General features: G+C 33.8%; 1 protein-coding gene across 4 annotated transcripts in view; it reads left to right on the forward strand.

Moving 5' to 3' along the window:
• Positions 1-24,982, forward strand: part of LOC124365098 (retinal-specific phospholipid-transporting ATPase ABCA4-like) — a 60,614-nt gene extending 35,632 nt beyond the window's left edge. For all 4 annotated transcript variants that reach the window (XM_046821037.1, XM_046821036.1, XM_046821038.1 and 1 more), the window contains 11 exons: positions 1,988-2,210; positions 4,179-4,396; positions 6,271-6,568; positions 12,649-12,774; positions 13,247-13,420; positions 16,831-17,085; positions 19,019-19,269; positions 22,058-22,205; positions 22,375-22,585; positions 23,447-23,663; positions 24,548-24,982. In XM_046821037.1, the coding sequence (XP_046676993.1) occupies positions 1,988-2,210; positions 4,179-4,396; positions 6,271-6,568; positions 12,649-12,774; positions 13,247-13,420; positions 16,831-17,085; positions 19,019-19,269; positions 22,058-22,205; positions 22,375-22,585; positions 23,447-23,663; positions 24,548-24,721 (2,295 nt within the window). In that variant the 3' untranslated portion in view covers positions 24,722-24,982. The remainder of the gene's footprint in view (positions 1-1,987; positions 2,211-4,178; positions 4,397-6,270; positions 6,569-12,648; positions 12,775-13,246; positions 13,421-16,830; positions 17,086-19,018; positions 19,270-22,057; positions 22,206-22,374; positions 22,586-23,446; positions 23,664-24,547) is intronic.
• The last annotated feature ends 755 nt before the right edge of the window (positions 24,983-25,737 follow it).

The following is a 25,737-nucleotide window of genomic DNA, read 5'->3' on the forward strand; positions in this document are numbered from 1 at the left end:
CCTTGGCAGCAAAAACTCTTCCTAACGAACTCAATGCTGTTTTAAAGCTTTGTTATTAAAAGTAGTCAACTACGTTAAGAACAGTGCATTAAATACCCGACTGTTTTAAAAATTCTGTGTGAAGATTTAGGAAGTGATCACAAAACACTGCTATTTCATACAGAAGTACGATGGCTATCAAAAGGCAATATGTTGGGAAGACTATTTGAACTCCGTGATGAAGTGATAACGTTTTTTGGCACAGCAGAAACAAAACGAGCTTAGTGGAACCAAGTGATTTTGGCCTATTTATCAGACTTTTTTGACACGTTAAATAACCTAAACTTGAGACTGCAAGGTGCAGACTCAAATATAGTAACACATCGGGATGCCATCAAAGATGTACGTTGAGAAAACTACAACTTTGGATACGTAAAGTGTCAATGAACCCCAGCAACTATTCAAGTTTCAGCAAAGTAGTGTCAGTTTCAGAAGAAGTATGTTTTGAGGACATTTTTGAAGGACCGCTTTTTAAAAACTTGATAATTGACCATTTGAAGAACCTCAAGGAGGAGTTCAGCAGGTACTTTCCTAACTTGTCAGAGGAGTTGTACAAACTATCAACTGACCCGTTCAACATGGACATACAGTTGCTGCCAGAAGAGTTGCAAGAGGAGGGAATAGAAATAAAAAATGACTCTGCTGCAAGATACGATTTTGACAAAATGGACAAGCCCTCATTTTGGTTAAAGTACTTAAAAGTTTACCCCAGTGTTTTCAGGGAAAGCTGTTCGGATGTACTTGCCTTTTTCAACAACATACATGTGCGAAAAAGCGTTTTCAACTCTTGTGGCGATCAAAACCAAGTACCGCAACAAACTTGATGTCGAAAGTGACCTACGCTGTGCTTTTGTCTGAAACTCAACCCAAGATCTGTCAGCTTATCCAGAACATGCAAGCGCACCCCATCTCACTAAATTACATTTTATGTTTTTGTTTTTGTAAGTAGGTAGGCCTATTGTTTCACCTTCCTTAAATTGAAAATGTATCTGTGTTAACAATGTTAAATTTTGTATCAGTTATTATATTCGTTTTTCATGTAATACTTGTTTAAATTTTCACCATACGTACAATTATTGATATGTGTAGGGGGGCGTGTGGGGGGGGTCTCCAATAACCAGAGGGGGGCGTGGTACAAAAAAGTTTGGGAACCCCTGCCTTAGAGTAAAGATGGACAGTATGGCTTAAATTGTAATTGCTTTTACATTGTTTGCACACTTCTTCTTGATATTTCTAGTTCAGCAGATCCCTTACAAGTTGATTTACCAGGACTGGCTACAAAAGCTTGAGCAACTGTCTGCAGGTTTTCTTCGTTTCAAATTGATCATGGACGACCACGTTTTGGGGCATTTAAAACGCTTCCTGCGTTTTCAAATTTCTCATATTCTATTGTGTGGGTATCGGGACACCTGGACATTTACCACTAAATTCTTCAATTATTATAGTAGTATTTTTATTATGCTTCCACCACAACTTAAGGATGTAAACTCATTGTTGGGTTGTAAACATTTTAAAAACACATACAAACAAATAACAGATGCAAAAAGCGTCATTTTACACTAGCCACTGGAACAGACAACAATGAACTTACTCTGTGTTGCTGCAAACTTAACATTGTTAAGATTTGAGGTTGAGGTTTGTTTGAAAAGAATCTGACCTTCCTATTCTGGCCAATTATTATACAAACGACCAATTCAGATTGGTCTTGGGGATGGAGAAAAAGCTCTTCTGAGACCCAGCTGGCATCTCACTTAAGATGTTTGATTACAGTGAAATTCGACTCATGAACATGTAATATAAGAAGCAAGGAGTTGTGATTCACTGACTGGGTAGAGTGCAGCAAATTCCTGGCGACAGTCTCCATTTCACCTTCCATCTGAAATCTGACTGGCACAAATGTGACTCACAGATTACTGATCCAAGTAAAGTATTTAGTGTTTTTTTACAGATAGTTGTACCTGTTGCATTGATGGGAGTGGCAGTAATGAAGATGATGAAGCACGATTACATTGCCGTTCAGCCAAAACTGTTGATAGGCCTGAGAAACTTTCCAGGTGTCCACGTGGCAGTGTCCTCTGACAATGACACTGTTACTGGTGTCATAGAGAAGCAGGTGGTCTCTGAAAGTGCTACCTTTGACCTTATTCCTGCAGGAACTTATCTTAACCGATGTGAGTTTCACTTAATATGTAAAATATTAGAAAGAGGAATTATCGAAATTGATAAAAATGTAGCAATAACAGAGGAGCTAATAACGTAATCCTAGTAAAATATATTGTATATTAATACCACTCTAACTGTAGTATATGATTGCATGCTATATTAACACTGCTATATGTATAGTTTACAATTAATTATAAATGTGAACACCACTCTAGGTGTATTGAGCAAAAAGAATTTGAACACTTCTGTACATATATTATTCTATATAAAAACTGGCTCTCAAATTATACAAGATTTTTTAGTCTCAATTCAAAATAATAACCTTGCTTAAGCTCTGTAACCAAATGAGTTGTAAGGACATGGACTCCACCCAAGCTATTAAAAAGTAGTTTAAAATAAATTTATTTTATTATGTTGACAAGGTTTTAGCCTGTAATACAACAACTTTAATTTTTAAGGTTTATGTATTATGTCACTTTATTATATTTGGTGATTATTAAATTTCATTTGAGTTTGTCAGTAATTTATCTGGATATTGTTGATAAAAGTATATAGTGTTGTAATGTGTAGGCCTACCTACATGTATTTATGTGTTCCTTTACCTTTAGGCTTTGAGTTTAGTATTTATATTGAAGTCAATTTCACTATTGTATGTGACTAAAGACTAATAAAGATCTTGAATCGTGTACAACCTCAAATATATGATATTATTTAACTACTAAAATTAATATATTTAGTTACTTATATCACAATATAGTGTAGAGATAGATGAAGAAAGGCTGTAGGTGCCTTTGATGTTGTACACGAAAATTGTGTTGGCATCAATTTTTACTCATTCAATATAGTAACTTCACCGGAGAAGGAATGAGTTACATACAGTGGTGTAACTATGAGGGGGATTAGGGGGATAGAATTCTCCCACAAGCCTTGAAACTTTAAAAAAGTCTGTGTAACAGCAATCCAACTTGTTTGAAATACCACAGTTAAACGTTTTAGTTAGAATTAGGCCTATCTCATAATTTATTTAAATTTAGTTTATTTTAAATGCCCCCCGGTGTGGTGCGTTCTTCAATCAGATTCACCCCCCCCAAAACCTAGTCCTACATACGCCACTTGGTTACATATTTACTTTAAATAAAATTATATAATTTTCTCAAGCTGACACTTTAGATTATGTATTTTTCAATGATGTGCCATTTACCCACTGGGAATCAAGTATCAGTTTTAGTGATCTGGGTATCTGGGTTTTAGTAAAGTGTGAATTAATTGTGGTTAGAATATGAGTTACAACACTTAGGGTCCCACAGTATCTACCAATTGTCACCTGGAACTCAGAAGATGGGAATATTAAAAACATTTACTAGTCTTGAGACTAACAAAAATAACTGTAACACAACTGATATCTCTTCTATACATGAACATTATAAGATTTAAAATAAAACATATTGAAAGTGTAACGAATGAAAAAAATTAGCATTAAAATATGGCAATATTGACCGGCACAGTGTGTTAACGGAGTGTCTTGCCAAATTTAGCCAAGCCAAATAAAATATCAACAAACAAATTCACCATAACATGAGTGATAGTTTACTTACATTAAAACATTAAACCAATATTTAACACTTTTATTATTTTGTGAGGCCTTTCGATATCAAAGATCTTCTTCAGACACATCACAAAATAAAAAGTGTTAAATATTGGTTTAATGTTTTAATGTAAGTAAGTTATCAGTACCAATATAAGCTCCATCTACAACATGAGTGATAGTGATTCCTGTAAACGCAATATAAAAACTCTAGTAGTTTCTAGATAATAATAAATTCTATCTAACCCCAGTAGAAATAGTCAGACAAAAAAAAATTCGTTCTGACTTGCACTTCACATTAAATTTTTGTTTCAACTATGGAAAGATTCCAAATAACATATGATAAATAATGTACACATTTATTTAAACCAAATTATGTTATTTCCCCCAGATTTGGCAGAAAAGATTAACAACAGCTTGGTCCAATATGAGAAAGAAATGATAATGGGTTTTGAAGTGTACAAAGGCACCATTGTTGGTGGCTTCAGTCAGTATTTCACCCACTCACCTCCGTTGGTGGTCAATACTATAACAAACATCCTCCTACAGCTAGCAAGTCCATCATCCACAGTCACAGTCTACAATCATCCTCTTTCTGTCAAGGCTGCTGTGAGTATTTATAATCATTCCTGTTAAGAATAATCCTGTAGAATGATTTCTTCCTGTAATGCCACTCATCTTTATTTTAGTGCTATCAGAACAATATTAAACATCATGCATGTTTACGACCTTATTTTTAGTCTCGGAATTATTGAAGATGTCTAATTTTAAAGATATAATAAACAGGTATACAAATAGACATAGACATATACATAGACATTTTCTTTATTTGCAGTTTCGTCAAGAAATACAATGGCGTCAAACATTTTAAAAATGAAAAGAAGAAGAGAATGGACAGTTTTCAGTTCTTCCATTGCAGGAACTCTTCCAGCGTGTAAAAAGGTTTGTCGATCAGCCATGCTGTCAGAGCAGTCTTCAGTCTTGTTCCCGTTAAGGTCCTGAGCTCATTTGGCAGGAGGTTGTGGAGTTTTCTTCCCATATACGCTGGTGTCTTCTCGTACAGTGTGAGGTGATGGCGAGGCATTGTGTAGTGTGTGGCATATCTGGTGTTGTAGCTGTGGATATTTGAGCCTTGTGGGAGGGTTCCTGCATCAACATACAACACTACTTCTTTTATATAAAGGGAGATGACAGTCATTATTTTTAATGTCGCAAAAACTTCTTTGCATGAGTCTGTAGAGTTTATACCGGCCAGTATTCTCACTGCTCTTTTCTGCAATACTAAGATGCGTTTTGTGTTTGTTGCTGTTGATGCTCCCCAAACAGCCAGCCCATATTGCAGGTGTGACTGAAAGAGCGCATAATAGGCGATCATAGCAGTCTCTAGACTACCTGATTGTCTGATGCGCTTTAGGACATATATACAGGAGCTGAGTTTAGCTGTTAAGGCATCTATATGCCGAGACCAAGAGATTTGGTTGTCTATAATTACTCCAAGAAATGCAGAGTATTCTTCCAAAGACACACCAGGCACAGTTTGAACCAAGACCCCTCTTCTCCCGAAAGCCAGCTGCTTGGTTTTGGAAGCATTCACGGCAAGATCGTTCTCATGGCAGTATTGGTAAGCCATTTCCAGAGCAATATACGACTGTACGGCGAGTTCATCTGGTGAGTGTTCAGCAAGTAACAGCGTTGTGTCATCCGCATACATTACAGCTTCACAGTGTTCTCCCAAGTACCGCGGCATATCGTTTGTAAGGAGTATGAACAACACTGGCCCCAGTACCGAGCCCTGCGGCACACCCCTTTTTATGGGAAGAGGGTTTGATCTTATAGCCTGTGAGAGCCCTCTATTTATTTCTGTCAGCTCTACCACCTGACTGCGGCCCTCCAGATAACTTTTGAACCACTTCATAGCAGTACCCCCGACACCCAAACTTCCAAGCTTGCCAAGGATCAGACTGTGGCCCAGGCAGTCAAAAGCCTTACTAAATGCATTTTTGGTTATTTTTATTGGTTATTTGGAAAAAAATCTTAAACTTTGTTGTACTTTATTGTATAAATATTCTAGTTATATACATTTTGCAAAGAAAAAAAACTAAAAGTGTTTGGATGTTTATTATTATATCTTTAAAATGGGACATCTCCCATAATGCTGCAATAAAAAATAAGGATGTTAAAACTGCATGAGATTAACATCTAACATTGTACTTATGGGGTTAGAATAAATATGGCTGTCACTACAGTCGGCTCATAATACAAGGAAAGTTCTTTCTTCTGGTTTTGTATAATTTGGAAAATTTGATAATTTGGCATTGCAACTATTTGTAAGAGTTCCAGTGCTAAAAATAAAGGTTAAAGTAGTTATTTTTTCAACCATATTGTACCTTGTAATAACATTAGAAAATGTGTGTCTGCATTCCAATCTATTTTGAAATAAAGTATTTAATTTTAATGCTCTAACTTCATGTTTCATGTTTCAGGCAGATGCCTGTGATCTGTCCTCCAGTGCTCCTGTACATATCTTTGACTTTCCCCTCCACATAATCTTTGTCTCACTGGGCCTCCTGTTCCTGACTATGAACTTCATCTCGTTTCCACTTACGGAACGTGTGAGTGGTGCTAAACAGCTCCAACTTATGACGGGAGTCTCCCCACTCCTATACTGGCTCACTATATTTATTTGTGATGCAGCCATGTATTTGTTCACTGCCACCCTGATGGTCTCCATGATATACGTCGTCCAGACCGAACAGATCCTTTCTGACTCAGGATATATGGGTGAGGTTTCGTCAAAAACTATAAGCATAAAATAAAAATTTCAAATATCGTATGGAAAACCTAGTTTAACCCCTACAGTGCCATAAACCATAGTGTAATGTCAGGGCATTCGAGGCTGGGGGCCAGATCAACCTGCCCTGATTGTAGGCTGAGGGAAGGGGTGCAGTGGTTTCTGGTTGAAGCAGGAACCCTCAGATAAAATAACTCAGCCACATTCTACAAATATTTGTATCATAGTATGGAATTACAATAAATATATGATCCTTCATGAATACTGTATTGTTATAATGTGACACAATGAAGAAATAATAATGTTATCATGTCTATTTTTTGTATTTATGATGGTAGCGGAGAGTGGAGCACCAAGTATTCGCTTGCCCTGCCCATCATCACCTATTCTAGTAATGACCCTGTAATCTTCCTTAGAAAAGGCTCTGATGCCTGTGAGTTTTGTCTCAATTCATCATAAAGACATGTTGTAAAGAATAGTAGAATTATAGCTTTGAACAGTCACTTGAAACTTATGTTAAAAGCACTTGAATTTTCAATATTATTACATGTTTTAGATACCAATATTGAAGAGCAAATAAAATATTGTCAATTACAGATTTTTATTTTCAAGAATAAAACAGTTCATATCTTAATATTAAGTGATATATTAGTTTTTTTAATCAAACACCAATTTCACTATATAATTTTCTATTGACATTAAAACATGAAACACAATTTTCTGATCTCACTTTGTTTTTATTTTTTGATAATATTGTTTACCCTAGCTTACAAATACATACATGTCAAACTTTACTAAATAATATGTACTTTTGATATATCTCTCTCTCTTTCTTGCTCTACCTATATAGAGTGTAAATTAAGTCCTGATAACCTATATATACTCCAAATGGATTGAGATATCAATGTACAATCTTTACCATACTTATTAAAATACTTTTTTGGATGATAAAAAAATTTCTTTTCAAATGGGGGTAGAAGGGTGTAAGTTTAATTTCCAAATTGCAATCCCTATTTTGTGACATGTCAATTTAAAGGTCTATTCAATAGAAACATAATTTCATGAAGACAACTTCTCTAAGACATTCCTAGCAAAAGTTATGGGCAAAAACTCCTTAATTTGTAGTGCCATATAGAAAAAGAGACCTCTTACCAAAACTATATACACCACAAAAATGACATACTACGTAAAGGGATAATATGGGCACCTCAAAGTCTTACTGAAAGACATCAGGCATGCATTGTGTTGATATGCGCAAGACATTGGCATTGTCCATTCAGATTATTATTTTTTTGCGTTATTTGCCCATACATTTTGCTAGAAACGTCATAGAGATGTTTTCTTAGTTCACTATGGTTTTTTTTTAATTGAACTGTAATAGGACATCACAAAACAGAGGTTGCAGGTTTGAAAATTTACAGGTGCCTCCTTCTTCTACCCCCCTTTGAAAGGGGGGGAATTTTTGTTGATCTCCAAAAAATCCACAAAAGTATTTTAATATTAATGGTTAAGAGCTTATTTGCCCATAACCATAAGGAACGTTGTACTTTATTCATTGTGTATTTTATTTGATGTAGGTTAAACGTTGTGTATTTTATTCATGTTATTGTGTTTCTATTGTGAATATACCTTTAAAATTATATATCACAAAATAGAGGTTGCAGTTTGAAAATTTAAAGGTGCTCCCTTAGACAATAGACAATAGACAATAGACAATATTCTTTATTTGTTGTTTCTTTAAGAAATACAATTGCGTCAATAGTAGATAATAACAAAAACTTAGATTAATATTTCTTGCTTTACAAATATTGATGTGGTATTTATAGAAGATCGAAGAACTCCTTCAATGAATATACAGGTCGTTCCATCAGCCAGTCTCGAAAATGTCTTTTCAGTTCGTTCCCTTTCATGTTCTTGAGATTTGGTGGTAGTGCATTAATGATTTTGCGTCCAATGTAAGAAGGTTTTTTGCTGAATTGCGATGTGTGGTGTACAGGGAGAATGTAGTCCGTTGCTCGTCTGGTGTGGTATGAGTGAGCATTTTCATTTCTAGGAAGGTCCATCTGGCTGGTGTAGATGACGACTGCATGGATGTATAGTGCTATGACAGTAAGAAGCTGCAGGGATTTGAAAGCTTCTCTGCAGCTTTCCCTAGGGCTGAGGCTATAGAGTGCCCTTACAGCTTTTTTCTGGAGTATCAGGATTTTGTTGAGATTGGTTTCAGATGTTCCTCCCCATGAAATTAAGCCATATCTGAGGTGGGACTCCACTACAGCATAGTATGCTGTCTTTGCCGTCTCCAAACCTCCTATCCACTTCATTCGCTTTACCACATAAGTGCCAGATGAAAGTTTTTTGGTCAGATCGCGTATGTGATCTGTCCAGGAGAGGTCAGCATTAATTGTTAGGCCAAGCAGTTTTGCCTTTTTTTCAACTAAAATATTAGGTATTTTTGGAATCTGCTCTTGTCTTCTGCTAAAATTTATCTGGGTGGTTTTGGATTGATTTATGACCAGATCGTTTTGAAGGCAGTATTGGAGTGATTTTTCTGTTGCTGATGAAATATCCAAAATTAGATTTTGTGCTGTGTTATTTGTAAACAAAAGAGTTGTGTCGTCTGCGTACATAATGGTTTCTACAGAATTGTCATTGATAAAACTTGAAAAATCGTTTGTAAAAAGTATGAACAAAAAGGGGCCTAAAACTGAGCCTTGAGGCACTCCTCTACTTACTGTGAGTTGTCTTGATCTATACACGCATTTACTCCCATTTACATTTTGTTGAATCTCAACTATTTGCTTGCGTCCTTTCAGATAGCTAGTCACCCAATCTTTCGCCAAGCCTTCAAAACCTAGGGCTGAAATCTTTTTCAAGATAAGATCATGATCTAGACAATCGAAAGCCTTACTGTAGTCTAATAGGACAGCTGATACGTGTTTGTGGTCTTCTAATTTATCTATGACATATTCAATTAGATTAGTGACAGCTGTGGTGGTGGATCGTCCTTTGAGATAGCCATGTTGGTTCTTTGTTATTAGATTATATCTGTCCAGATGTTGTAACATTCTTGAGAGTGCTACCTTTTCTATTATTTTTGAGAAAGTTGGTATTAGTGAAATGGGACGGTAATTTTCAGGTTTAGTGATGGATCCTTTTTTGTGCTTTGGGTATATTTTTGATATTTTTAAGGGGGATGGAAATTGGCCTGAGGAAAACGATTGATTTATTATGGTAACCAGTGGTGGTGCTAGTTGTTTGGCACAGTGTTTTACTAATTTTGAAGGAATTTCATCAATTCCACATGATAATTTAGTTTTCAGGGAAGCTATCACTCCCAAGACTTCTTTAACAGTTGTTGGTGTTAAAATTAGTGATTGACAATTTCTTTGTGGAAGCAAAATCGGATGAGTTATGGCTGTGTATTTTAGATGTTCTCTATTTTCGCCTAATGTGGAATCTGCTATTTGGGAAAAGTATTGGTTGAAATGTTCGGCTATTTCGGCGGGGTTGTCTATTATGTTTCCTTCTATCTCCATCTTCAGTGTTGAATTTTCTTTCTGTTGCTTACTTTGCTTTTCTGAGTTTATTATGTCCCAAACGGCTTTAGACTTATTGTCAGAGTTAGTGATGTAGTTAGCAGCCATATGTTGTTTGAGACTCCTAAGCTTGAGATCGTAGGCTTTCTTTTTTGCTGCCATGGATGTTCTATCATGTTCATTTCTGGTGAGCTGATATCTTTGTAAGGCAATTAGAAAATCTTCTTTTAGTATTTTGGACTCTTGGTCATACTGAACTTTTAGTCTGCCCCTCGGCTTTGCTCTTACTTTTTTGCTAGGGCATATATGGTCCAATATTTGTCTGACAGTTGTCTGAAATGTTCTGTATGCCTCTTCAACATCAGGGGCATCGTGTACCAGTTCCCACTTTTCCATTTCGAATTCCTGTTTTAAGCTATTAAGGTTTTTTATTGAGAAAATTCTTTTTTGTGTAGCTTCTTTTTTAGGGAAGACTTCTCCTTCCACTGCAATAGAACAGATTTGGCCAGTGTGATCCGACATTCCACCTTGGATCACTGAAAAATCGACTGCATCTTCAGGTATATTGGTACAGATGCAGTCTATTGATGTTGTAGAATGATTAGTAATTCTTGTCGCTGGAAGGGGAAGCCGCCTGACTCCAAAAACCAGCAGTTCATCTTCGAAAATAGTATTATTCGTGTTAACAGTTAGCCTGTCTATGTTGATGTCGCCCATTAAGATAAGTAGTTTTGCCTCAGCTGTAAATGAGGTAAGTATATCTGATATAATGTTGATAGCTACATTAGCTTGTCCTCCTGGTGTCCGATAAACCCCTAGAATGTAGAGAGTTTTTTTCTTGATTTTTATCTTTGTTAATGCAGCTTCGCATACCAGTTCTTGACAACTGTTTGCTATGTTGATTGCTTCTGTTTCTGCGGTTTCTGTTTCCTTAATGTAGATTGCAACTCCTCCCAATCTATGGTCTTTTCTACTGTAGTGTGTAATTAAATTGTAACCACTAATCTTAGTGAGTAATAGTTTATCTGAGTTTAATCCATGTTCAGTAAGTATTAATATGGTTGGATGTAGGTCACTCAATAGATGGTTTACTCTTTCCACCTTTTTTGATAGTCCTTGAATGTTCTGATGAAAGATGGTGATAGGTTTTTTCCTTGTTTTCTTTAAGTGGTGTTTTGGCTTTCTTGTATAATTTCTAAAAAAGTATTTGAAGTATTTCCAGGTACGATATCTGAAGGAGTGCTAGTTAATGGAGTCTTGGTCATGCTGTCATCTGGTGAGCTGTTTGTTTTTCTTGAGATTTTCTCCATATGTTCTTTCAAAAAATCTTCAAAAGTTTTGTCTTTAAGTAGAGTTGCTGTCATTGGGGGTTTGTTATGTACTCGAAAGTTACCGAAAGTTTTTATGTTTGTACGAACTATTGTTTTTTCGGGGTCTGTGTCTATCTGTCTTTGTTCTTGTAATTCTTTATTTTTGGCTATCTGTAGAGAGACACTAAAATAATTTCCTTTCTTTGAACTTGAATTTTTCACAGCCCTATTCAAGCGGTTTGGTGTTTGAACTTGCTTAAACAAAGGTGTTCTACTAGTAGGCTTTTCAGGTGTTGTATTAGTTTGGTCATGCAGGTCACGTTGATAGGAATTATTTTGAAAAGTCTTCACTGTTGATTCTAGGTGGTCCTGTCTGCACTTAAGTTTGGTCAGTTCGATCATAATTTGTAGTGTGTCTCTTTGTTTAGTGATATTAGGGTTGTTTGTTTGGGTTTCGGAGTCGATGGCATTAACTTTGATTTCAGTGCAGCCACTGTTATCTGTTCTACTCTGTAGCATTTTAATGGTATTTTCGAGCTGCTTAATTTTCTCTTCAAGTCTGCATATTATTTTTTCTTTACTTAGGTCTTGTTCTTCAAAGGTGTTTTCTAGAGCAGCCTGTAGCTGCTTTTCTTTTGAGAGTTGGTTTTCAACTTCGGTCAATTTTTCAGCTAGCAGGGTGTTTCGGCTGTGTAAGGCTTCATTTTGAGCTTCTAGTTCTTCTATCTTGGCTTGATAGGTTAGCTCTGACAGAGTGTGTTGATCGGTTATCTGTTGTGCCAGTTTGGAGTTCCTTAGAGTTAGAGAATTCAGGTCCTGCTTAAGTTTACAGTTTTCCGCTAGTAGGGCATTGCCTGCTTCGGCGGCCAGTGTCAGGGAAGTTTCTAGGTCATCAACGTCATTAAAATGTTGTATCTTAGTATGGACAACCTCAACTAAATCCTTGCTATTGTTTAACATCTCTAGCTCTTGTATTAAACTCTCATTTGTTCTGGAGCTACCTTCAACTTCTTTGGAAAAGAGGAAAATTTTGTTAGTCTTCATAACATCCAAAAAAATTACGCATGGTGAAGATTGTACATAGATATCTCAATATTTTAAATATATTCAAGCGTAACAGGACTTAATTTACACTCTAAATGTACAGTAACCATAAAGATTTCTCTGCTTGTCAATTTCAATTCTACAAATAGAAAATAGTTATTGTTGAACTTTTTTTTTCAGGAATCCTGGTTCTGTTATTTGTATTATTTGGAGCCAGTGGAATTGCTTTTGCATATTTCTTCAGTTTCTTTGTGAAATCATCAGTAAAAGCTTCTGTTGTGTTTATCATTATAAACTTGCTTACAGGTTAGTATTGCTCAATATGTTAAATAGGTATGCATGGTTAATTTTGAGTATCATTATTTTGAAATAACTTTTTTATATGTGGAACATACTTTTAAGTTAATTTAAGAAACAGAGCATTGGATAATCATAATTTCTATTTTGATAAACCATATAGAGCTGTATAGACCATAATGAGTAAAATCACAGATAAATGTGTGTTATCAATACAATTATTTGTTGCCCATGCTAACAAATAATCATCAAAGCCTAGTATGCACATGTGTGTGTGTGTGTGTGTGTGTGTGTGTGTGTGTGTGTGTGTGTGTGTGTGTGTGTGTGTGTGTGTGTGTGTGCGTGTGTGACCTGCAGATTGTAAATATTATTATGTATAAGATTTTATAATCTGGCACTTTTGATTCAGCTTTCAATAAAGAAAGTAAGTGCCGACATGAGATAAGTAAAATTGGTGTTATAAAAATCGTGACTATTTCAGGTACATTTGGCGGTATATTCATTGTCATACTCGATAGCTCCTACACAACTTATGGAATATGGCGGCAAATACTTAGCTTTAATCCACTTTTCTCCATGACTGCTGCTCTCGTCCATTTGTTCATCGTTATGTACATCAATGGAACTTGTTTGCACTGTGGAAAAGATTGTAAAAGTAAGTAAAGAAAAAGTAGTAGTAGAATTAGGATTGAGTTAAGCTCCATTGTAGATTGAGAAATTAGTCCTGGCAAGTTATGAATCAACATAGGAAAACTTGCAATAAAAAAAGCCTTTAAAGTTGTTATCATATCAGTAACCATTGCTGAATAACATATCCGAAATGAGACTAAACGGGAACACTTCCATAAAACAATTTTAAAATGGATGATTAAGTATTCCCGATTTGAGATGATTGTAAGTTAATGTACACTTTTTGTGGAAATATATTGTTTTATTTTTACTCAAACAGGTTAAAATTAATGTATTTTTACAAATTCTTTTATATATTATAGATAAACTATATATATATATATATATATATATATATATATATATATATATATATATATATATAATTTTACCAACCTTAGAATTGTAGGACCATCCATGTAAAATCTACAAATTTGTTACTTATCTTTATTGCTTTGATGGTACAGTATACAAAATCAATAGTAGGTTCTTGTTCTTGCAACTATAATTTATTTGATACCTTTCACAATGTAATGAGCAGGAAAGTCCATTACATTTACATCCGCATCATAGGGTAGTGTAGTGTGCTTTACAGGGCATTAAATAGGTAACCTAGAGCTGGTGGTAAGTCACGGAGTATCAGAAATTAGAATTATTTTTTAAATATCAACCCTTTTTTGATTCATCAGCCTTTTTTATTCTCCTGTGCATTTCCAGGCTCTTAGTTTGATGAAAATCAGTAAAATGTTTTGATCTGAAACTATGATGCATCTGAACACTTAGCCCTTATTGTAGTGGATATAATAATTCTCTAGGATGGATTCCTTGCATAATGGACCAATTGCTGGGCCCACTTTGACAGAAGTGTCATTACCAACAGCTTTGATTGATAGAAAGTACTGAGAATGTAATTCAAAACATTATTTTTTCCGAAATCAGTGAATGATGAGCAAACATAACCTCTAGACATTTTGAACCATCAATTCTAATAAGTCTTGCTGCAACTTCTATTAGGTGAATTTTCTACAGGTAGGTATCACAATTTTTAATATTTTAAGATAAATTCGAAGAATTTCATTAGGTGTCACATGTAGCGTGACATCTAATTAGATACCTGCCTTTCTTTTACCTCTTGATATTTTAATATTATTCCCGAGTATCAAAAATATCTCTCTTAATGTAAGTACTATCATAGGCACAGATCTGGTTTCCTTGAAGATATTTCTCCATTTAACTAGTGAGGTCTGAAAAAAGAAATTGCCCTTTGTTATTCTCTTATATGATACAAAGGAATGATTAATATTATTCTCCATTCAAGCAGTGTTCACAAGAAATACTTTTTCAGTATGAAAATTAACACTGCACAATTTCAAGTAGATTAAATCACCAGGAACAAGATCTCCAGAGTAATAATTTTGTATCAGCCCCTTATTTATACATAGCATTTTTAATATTTTTCAGCAAACTATACAGTTCTTGCTCTCATATTTTCTTGGGTTTATGTTTAGAAGAGAAGTTATTTAGTCTATTGCAAATACAAGGAACTCTAAAAGGTAACTGAATCTTTCCTTAAGGAACAGTTTTCTCTAGTGTAAGCCTATATTCTCTGCATGTCTTTCTTTTTTTAATTTAGAAATAATTTTTATCTGTAAATTTCTTCCAATACTTAACATGATCACCTGCTCCAACAGCTGCAATGTTACTTTGCTATTACATTTTAGTAGCTTCATTTATTTTATCTGCTTCCTTTCACGAAACTGTAACCACGACTTGTCCAATATTCCATTTTTGTTTACATATCACACAAAATTAGTATCAGTTATAATTTTACAAGAAAATCATTCATAAAAAATACAAAATGCAAATTAGTGTTAATAATTAGTTTATTATTAAAAATTGTATTCATAAAAACACAACACATTATAAAATTCAAAGTCACATACGAGTTCCACCATTTTGAAATAAAAATTTTCAAGTGTTCCCATGTTTCGATTTTGTCTGATTTTGAATATGATATTCAGCAATGGTTTCTGGTAAAAATACAATTTAAATCCCTTATATTGCTATTCTTTCCAAGTATATTGAATATGTTATTCAGCAATGGTTTCTGATTAAAATACAATTTAAATCCCTTATATTGCTATTCTTTCCAAGTATATTGAATATGTTATTCAGCAATGGTTTCTGATTTAAATACACTTGGAATGCCGCCTTATATTGCCATTCTTCCCAAGTTGAAGGAGTATTTTTGTTAATTTGCCTAGTCTAAATTCTCACTAAATACCATAAAATGTAAATTCTCAAAACTCAACATTTTAATATTAACTAAAATGTTAATATCTTACATCTGACATGTGAAAGTGAAATATATTTGAAGATGTGACTCTTGAGAAAAAAACAGGAATAATGTTACTCTCCTCCTTAAAATATTACTACATCCTGAATCTGAGTTATGAAACTGTTACAAATAATCGGTGTGCGTAACTTCCATCAAACCAAATCAAACGTTCTTTATTTATCCATGCACACAAATATGCATAAATAGTGTCACTTAATTTCATGAAAATTTTGGTTTTAACCAACTATTTCCATCTGTTTGGAACAAAAATTAAAAAATATATTTTTATTTATGAAATTATAAAAGATTTTGATTTACTAAACTGCAATCCACACTAACTGAATCTATGTGATTTTACATTTGATGTGTACATAACAGTATACAGTAAACACTGAGATGGCAGAGTGAGAAACCTTGGCTAATAAAAAGAGGTCTACAACGTGTGTCTGTCGGAACTCCAGAAATTAAACGCACAGCTTTTTTTGTAGGACAAACACTTTACATTCTAATCCAACATTACCCCATAAGACTTGCTGAGCCAAGTGATAAACCATTGGTGTATATCCTCTTCAAGTGAGCCAATATTATCTTAATAGCCCTCTCCGGATTATTGAACAATAACAGAGATGTTGGATTATACAATAAATGCTGTGAGCACTGCCAAGGTATGGTCCAGGCTGTCTGTTGTGGCTAGCAGGTGGAGTAACATTAGTACCAGAGGTTCAGAGGTTGTCTTTTGTCAGGTACCCATCTACCTCTACCTATTTTAGAGTAAGATAAATTAAACAAGTCCATGTGCTGTGAATACCACCATGTCCTATCATTCCTTCCTTTTTTTATATTTGTTCTTATTCACATTTCTTTCTGTTCATGTTATTGAAAATTTAGTATCCTTTGGATGTGATAATTCTTTTACAAAATCTCCAGAAAAGTAATTATATCTTAGGAGACTTTAGTGTTTAACTATTTGTATATCTTTCATATTCCAAATCATTAAAACTGAAAATTCAATTTTATTCCTTTGTTTAAATTAATCTACGACTCATTATTACTTACAGCCCTGGATCCCATGCAATTCCTGAACAGTGGTCCCAATGGTTTACATCCACATGGAATCTACAGTTTCCTCATATTCCTACTTGTGGATGCAGTAATCTACTATGGAATTCTGTTGATTATTGAGTATGGAGTACTAAAACATATTGTGCACATTGTGTCCACATCTTGGATTAAAACCAACAGCCAACATTATGTTGAAGATCCTGACGTAGCATCTGAGAGAATAGAAGTACATTCCAGTCACACACTTCTAGGTTAGAAATTTTTGTTTTGTATTACAGTTAGTTTTAATTGTAACATTATCAAATCGTAAAAGTACATTATCCAGCATAATTTTGTATTTACACTGCTTTTCTAAGTCCTAAAACTTCTAATCTTTACAATTTTCGTTTAATTGCTTTTATTAATCTGGTAATGGTGCAATGTAATGCTGTTATCACAAGATAAACTGAGTACTGCTTGGATGGGTGACTGCTGAATGAACTTGACCTTGCAAGTCCCTATATGGCCATTAATGGTGGTTCGGAAGTGACCTTTAAGCTGTTGGTCCCCAGGTTAAGTGTTAGAGATGGCTTCTTAGCCCTAACTTAAACCTAGTGAAATAAGACATTCTTTAATTTAATATCTTAAGATGTAAATATTTAGCATTGAACTAAACAGTACATATAATATAAAATATAAAAGTCATTTAGAAATGAAGGATTATTTTGGAAATGTACAAGTAATTATTTTCTACTAAACTTATCAGTTACCTCACTGACTTAGTTCAAGTATAGTTTAGTTCCTTTGTGCTTTGTGGAACTATCAATACGTCAAGATCGTAGCTCTGTAGCGTACCTAGGTCTTTGTTTTTCTAGACTTTGGGAGAATGAATGTGATTGAAGAGCATACCACACCTGGATGTATGTAATAAATCTAAAGAAATCTTAATGTGAATAAATTTGATAACATTAATTCAAATTTAAATACATAACTACTGTATTTTAAACAAGTTAGATGGTTGCTATAAAATATTTTTGATTTTTAAGGCTTTTTTTGGGGAGGGGTTATCCCTCCCATCTCCCCTTTAGCCACGCCACTGGGCTCTATAATATAATACTTCTGCAAAAACCATCATTTACTGTATGTAATGTCAGTTTTATGAGTTATTTTCTCAAAATGTTCATTTGTTTTAGGTAAGAGCCACATTTAAATGTTGAAGTGCAAGATCAAACATTAATTTGGCACCCCCTATCTTTAACAAGTTGATCATATGATGCTTGGTCATTTTAAGAAGAATCAAATATGTTAGGGGTTTTACAGATTTTTGAATTGTTTATTAGTTTTACTCATTACTGGGTTGAAATCAACAAGTCTTAACATTAAAAAAATAAAAGATCATGGAAAGTCTTTAATGATCATGGAAAGATTTTAAACTTGAAGACTATTTGAAACAGAATTCTACGTTGTTATAATTTATGACTATCTCAGGAATTATTTTCTGCAACTGTAAATATTTCAAAAAGTTGGTTACAAAACCATCACTTGATCTTAATTTAGTTGATGAATTTTGGCCTACAAGCCCTGATTAACTGACATTCACATGTGTTTGAAAATGAGTTGTATCATTATAATGTGATTACTAGTTAGGTAGATTTGTGAAGGTGTTGTTAACTCCAAAAATGTATATTTATATTTTTATTATGTATAATTTATATTTGATTTCAACCAAACAGAATTGCTAAAATTAATTCCGATAACTTTATTAAGTTTTTTAACAAACTTAATGTACCGGTACCTGTAAATTTTAGGTTTCTGAGTGGAAATATTTATTAGTTGGTATTGTTGCCCCCCTAAATACCTTCATAAGTTTTAAATCATTGACTTTATTGTATATTGTAACATGTTGTTAAGTTTTGGAGTAATATTAACATTCATATGCCATCACATAAAATAATAAAATAAAGAAAAACTCACTTATTTATTTAAAAGTAGTTACAAAATAAACCTAATTTCAGATTTTATTGTAATGAAAGCTATTAAAGAATTCAAACGATATATAGGTACTAATTGACTGTCATAAATTAAAGATTTTATTTGTCCTCACATATTACCACTGCACTTCAACTTCCATTTATATTTATGTGTCAGCGAGTTTCAAACTATCAAATTAAAAAAAGTGAACAATTCAATTATTTTTCCTACTAGACATTGGTCTTCCTGGTTACATCAATAAAGCACCCATCCTTCATGTGACTGACCTCGGGAAGAAGTACGACAACAAGAAAATGGCTGTGTATGGTGTTTCGTTCCAAGTGCGGAGGGGAGAGTGTTTTGGTTTGCTGGGAGTTAACGGTGCCGGCAAGTCTACAACTTTTAAAATGTTGACAGGAGAAGAGATCCCCAACAAGGGAGATGCAACAATTCTCCAATTCAGTTTGAAAAATCAGAAATCTAAGGTATAGTTTATATAATGTATAACTCAGAGTCTTGCAATTTTTAGATATTAGGATCAAGACACATGGTATAATTTTCAATTACATCTGGTTACTTTCTCAAGTAAACTTGTTGTTGGCCTCCATCTACTCTAGTGTAGCTATTGTGGCATTACAAATTTAGATTGGATTGTTAATAATTAAAAAAATAGTCTCTAATTTTGGAATAAGAAAAATGTTGACGTAGTATCACATATTAACTGTCTAAAACATCATATAGACTATAAAAAACACATTCTCATTTGGAATTTTAAGACTGGAAGAAAAGAAAGTACACTCCAAGATGACTACTTCTTTTTGTTTTTTCTCAACTTGACAATGTTATATACTTATAAATTGCAGTTTAAGCATTCTACTGCTTTTTGTCTTCATAGAATAGGACAGAATTCTGAAGACTATTTCAACTAACTTACTCATATGAAAGAATGCTAAGACACATAGATTGAAAGTCTAATATATACTTTTGTTTATAGTTCTTGATTATCTGACCTATCTGTCATTACCACCTATTTTTGTAATTTTCTCGAAAACATTCCCATGTGAATGATGGTATCCAACACTCGCCAAAAGTAGACCTAAGTTTTCTCTGTTGTACTTATACAGGGTGTACATAAAGTCCTGCACAGGTATAATATTTTCTGAACGATAACAGATAAATCAACAAGATTTGGTACATCAACACTACACCTAAAAATATACTTTTTGAAGGCACTATCAGTTTTCTGTAATATCATGGGGACGTCCCACAAGGAGTTAGAAGGAAATCTTAAATAGGAGCATAGGTCAATATGCACATCATTTTAAAGGACTTATCTAGCAGAGTTTAATGCCGCAAACCGCACTCAAAAAGATTGATCCAGTAAAAAATGGCGGCTGTTCAAAGGTTTTATTTAAAAAGATGCTTACTTACCAAATGTTTTCAGAGTAAATGTTCGAATTGTTCACCTCCGGTTATTTGACAGTTGGAAAGACGCACATAGAAACTACAGTATTAACAGAATTTTGCATGGCAACTTGAGGAATCGTCTGACATTCTTGAAGTATTCTTTGTCTCAGTTCATTTAAATTTTCAGGCTTTGTTTTGTAGACGTTGTCCTTAAGGTAACCCCAAAAAAAATAGTCTAATGGAGACTGATCTGGTGAACGCACTAGCCATTCTACAGTCCCCCGCCTTCCGATCCACCGTTGCCAAAAAGCAGTATTTAAAAAGGCTCTTACGTCGATGCCATAGTGTGGGGGTGCTCCGTCCTGTTGAAACCAGATATTCTGAAAATGTTCTCCAAACATGTTACAAAAGTGCTGGTGTGATTTCATTTGCCAGCAAACGTTGGTATGATATTGCATTTAAATTTCCTTCAATAAAGAAAGGACCTACCAACTGGGTACCTATCACACCAAGCTAGACATTCACCTTTAGTGGATACTGCGTATGTGCCTCCCGCATCCAGTGAGGATTTTCGCTACTCCAGTAACGGCAATTGTGCCTGTTTACGCTTCCATTCAGCATAAATGAACACTCGTCTGAAAACACAACATTGTTTACATCAATTTTGTTGCGATCTATTTTGGCCATCATAGTTTCACAAAATTCTATACGTCGATCGAAATCATCTTCATTGAGTTAGTGCACCAAATGAACTTTATAAGGCTTAAAATTAGCCCCTTTCAGAATTTTTTTAACAGACGTAACAGAGATGTCATGAGTTTGTGCTGCTGAGCGTAGGGACTCTTGCGGGTTCTCAATAAACGACTGCAATACATCTAAAGAGTTGTCTTTGGTTGTCGCAGTAGCGGGCCTTCCTGACTTATGACGATCGGAAACACTTCCTGTTTCCATAAAGCGTTGAACAGTTCTCCCTACAGTTGTTCTAGAAATTGGCTGCCTCTCGTGAAAGTAGTCATTAAATAAATGGCCTGCTTCCTCGTGTGATCGTCTGTTGTTTCACCAACCAACCATCATAAGAAGTATTATACGTTCACGTTCGTCAAGCGACATAGTGTAGTTGAAGAACTACAAGCAAGCAATACAACAAGGTCTTTTGTACTAAAGCGCACTGATAGAAAGGTTGGACAGCACTACTAAAACAAGAAAACTAGAATAGTCTACTATGAATAGACTGGCTAATAGGAAAGTCCAAACTGCGATCCAAAGATAAGAGCTTTCTAATTATTACTGTTATCAGGTTTCCCCCGTTATCAATATATTAGTACCAAATTTGTAACCCTTGAGGTTAACTAACGTCATAATTCACTTCTGTACAACTGGCAAGCATAATGTAGTATTTAGCTGCAGTATTTGTTTGGTTGCAGTTTTGCTTTACTGGGGTTATGGCTACTAATAAAATGTAACCAAGTAAAACCTTTGAACAGCCGCCATTTTGTACTGGATCAATCTTTTTGAGTCTGGCTTGCGGCATTAAACTCTGCTAGATAAGCCCTTTAAAATGATGTGCATATTGACCTATGCTCCTATTTAAGATTTCTTCTGACTCCTTGCGGGGACGTCTCCATGATATTACAGAAAACTGATAGTTCCTTCAAAAAGTAGATTTTTAGGTGTAGTGTTGATGTACCAAATCTTGTTGATTTATCTATTATCGTTCAGAAAATATTATACCTGTGCAGGACTTTATGTACACCCTGTATATAGAAGATACAGATCTATTTATAATAAGTGCAGGTCAGCTCTTATCTTTTATCTGTGTACCTTTTTACTTGAATCTCTCTCTACTGCTAGATTATGTGTTCACAGTTCCTATCAAAGATCGGCTACTGCCCTCAGTTTGATGCCATCAACAAATTGTTGACAGGCAAGGAGATGCTCCGAATGTATGCTCTGCTGCGAGGTATTCCTTCTGCTCTGTGTGACTTTGAGGTCTCTAGATGGATAGATATAATGGGTACGTCTTTATATCATGCAATATTATAGATTTAGTGACATCCTATTATTAGACAGATTCTGTATTGATGAAAGTCAGAGAATGTAATTTAGTTGTTAAAACTATTGTTTAGCGTATTATCAATAAAAAAAAGTGTTCAACTAGTAATTCTTAATTTTTACTTTTCCAGGTTTGAAGGAGTATGCCAACCGGCCGTGTGGTACATACAGTGGTGGCAACAAACGCAAGTTGAGCACTGCAATGGCTTTCATAGGAGAGCCTCCAGTAGTGTTCCTGGATGAACCAACTACTGGAGTAGATCCTGTGTCCAGGCGTAAACTGTGGGAAGTTGTATCCAAGTGTCAACGAGCTGGACAGGCCATAGTCCTCACTTCCCACAGGTATAATTAGTATAACTATAACTGTACTTAAGTGTTTGTTCACTGGAATTTCTCATGTACTTGTGTTCCGTACAAATATTCTTGCAATGGTATCAAAGAGTTCTTGCAAAAAATTTGGTGAATTTGGTGATTTTTTTAATTTTTCACATGCAACCTTCACAAAAGTATTTTGCTCATTATATGTCAATATTTTTTAGTTTTTAAATTCCACATAATGTCGTCAAAAAAAGTACTAAATATATGAATGTTTAGTTAGTAACGATTTCTTTATCCTTATTATATTCATCCCTCAAATAATACTGTCTATAATTGATTTAAAAAGTAATTACTTTATAAAATATAAAATCCAGGATCTAAGATTAATTAACAATACGAGTCCAAAGTTTCTTTTTGCAAATTTAAGTTGTGTTAAACCCAATAAATAATAAATCTAAAAATTTCATGTCATTGGCCTGAAATAGAAAGGTTTTTTTTTAAAAAAGGTTTCATTATTATTATTGCTTTCATCAATAAGAGTCCATAATTGATGAACATTTCATAGATACTTCTGAATTAAAATAATCTTAAAAATAAATATCTAATTTTTACTTTTTAATCTGACAATCTAACAACCATAAGGACTCAAATGAAGAAATAACTCTGAATTTCCAGAACCATCTAGTAGTGCGAGAAGGGCTAGACAGAATTTATTAAACTTATTGCAATCGATATTCCCTGAAATAAAAAAAAAATGGGAAAAATGTATCAATTCATACTTTTTATATTGAAAAATATATAACTTACAGTATAAGCATGTTGTGAAAAAATTAATAAATCATAATTTAAAATTCTGTTATTAGAAGCAATATTTTCATTTTATAGCATGGAGGAGTGTGAGGCATTGTGCTCTCGGCTGACGATCATGGTGGCTGGGCACATGAAGTGTATCGGCACTCCGGAATACCTGAAGCACAAGTTCGGGCAAGGCTTCACCATCAAGATAAAACTCCGCCCTTCACAATATTTACATCATTTAGAACAATTCAAACAAGACATGTTGTTGCATTTCAAAAACTGTTCCATAAAAGATGAACACTTGGTATGGCATATTAATATATATTTTGTGAAAATGGTGTCTTATCTATCACTGGTGCTTAGCTACATTTAAATGAATGCATGTATGGTCAGTTCCAATGGCATAATTAGGACGTGGTTATGTGAGAAATAAATTAAAATGAAGAGCAGTACACCAATCTGAATAAATTACATAATCTTAATTAAAATACAAATATTTAACCACTTTATTTCATAGCAGTTGGATGGCTGTTATACCCCTTAGTTACAACACTGAATTGGACCCTTAATATATAAAATATAAATATAAAATAAATATAACATTACAAGATAAAGAAAGAAAATTTCTTAGGTAGATGTAGAAGTTACATACATTGATGCGAAATATGAAATAATAAATTCAGACTTACACTAAAATTGAATGTATTATGTACAACATAAATTATAATTTAAAGAAAGTGACGTCTTTATGTATTATAAAACATTGCAATCAGAGATGCGTGGTAATGGATTTTTTAGCCATTAAATGTTAAAACTGATATTAAACTGCAACAGTAAACCAAATAGATTAATTCTTTGAACAATCATAAGACATAATAATGTTATTTATTTTTAAGCGTGTTGTTGAGGTTCTTAAATTTCATACAAAATTTAGATATTTGTTTTTTTTAGTTTGGTCATAAAAATTAAAAACCTGAATCTACACAAATTTTATATAAAAAAATTAAAAGCTTTCACTTATGAGATTTTTATCAATACACATAGTTTTACTAATTTATTTTTTATCATTAATATTTTAGTAAGAATATTATCGCCAACCCATAAAACCTTAGTTAATTGTAACATGTAGTAAATAAGCAACTCAAGTGCAAATGCAATAAATTGCGGTTTGTTCTATTGTATTTTCAGACTATGTTACACTACCATATCCCAGACCCATCACTGCCATTGTCTCAACTGTTTGGCAGTATGGAGCAGTTGAAGCGTAGACATGAAATCATCGAAGACTACCAAGTCAATGACACTACCCTTGAGGAAGTATTCATGTACTTTGCTCAAACTGGGGCAAGCATACAAGTATGATGTGACGACGAAGGGGAATAACAGAACAACTTTCAATGTGTTAACTTTAAATTTTATAAAATTGTCATTTACAATGAATTAAGATAATTGATTCTCACTTTCCATACTTTGTAAACCGAGTTGATAAGTTTATTTAAAAAAATAAACATAGTTAATTCATCATTTGAAAGTGTTATTTTATACTTTATTGTAAAAGAAACTTTGATCAAATCTGTTTTTACCACTGATTATCTTTGTAAAAGAAACATATTATAAAAACTTTGCTGTTTTTCTTTTTTGCCTTATTCCTATTTATACTAAATACAATTGTTGATCAAAGTAAATTACTACACATTTTTCTTATTTAAAAGTCTGAATATGTTGCTCAAAATGTAATTCATTTTGATGTCCTACAACTATTTTATTAAGAATTTGTTACCTGTCCATCAAAATTTGTAGTATTAATAAAGTTTATTATCTATATGTTTTCAAAAGTATCCCATGAATCGGCTGTACCAGAGGCCAGCACGAGGTAACTGTACCTTTGCCAGTCTGGCTGTGGCAACGTAAATGAAATAAAACCTACTACATTAAATCTGGTTTTAAAATTAAGTGTGTTAAATAATATTTTACAAAATTACATGTCAAAGATAACGACTTTAAGAGCTCCATAACGTGACCAAAGCCAAATTTCTTGAACCACCCGGTTTAGAATAAAAGATAAGATGGGAAGTTTTTTCATATAATTCTAATATTATATACTCTGAAATAGTACACTTGTACCTAATCTTGTATCACTACTTGGTCTTAATCAGATTACAAGATTCTGAGTTGTGAATTTTTAACATTACAGTTTGGTTGAAAAGTGCCAAAAATTGGTACTTTTTTGTTGTTACCACCATAACAAATAATTTAAAGTTATTGGAAGTATTGGAAATTATTGTTTGTAAATTATTTGGTTTATGACTAAATGCAGAGAACTATCTCTATTACAGTAGTTTTTTTTTTCTCTTAGGACAAGAAGCTTATAAATTGCA

This window comes from Homalodisca vitripennis, chromosome 6 (genome assembly GCF_021130785.1).
Source record: "Homalodisca vitripennis isolate AUS2020 chromosome 6, UT_GWSS_2.1, whole genome shotgun sequence".
In the NCBI taxonomy this organism is placed as follows: Eukaryota; Metazoa; Arthropoda; class Insecta; order Hemiptera; family Cicadellidae; genus Homalodisca; species Homalodisca vitripennis.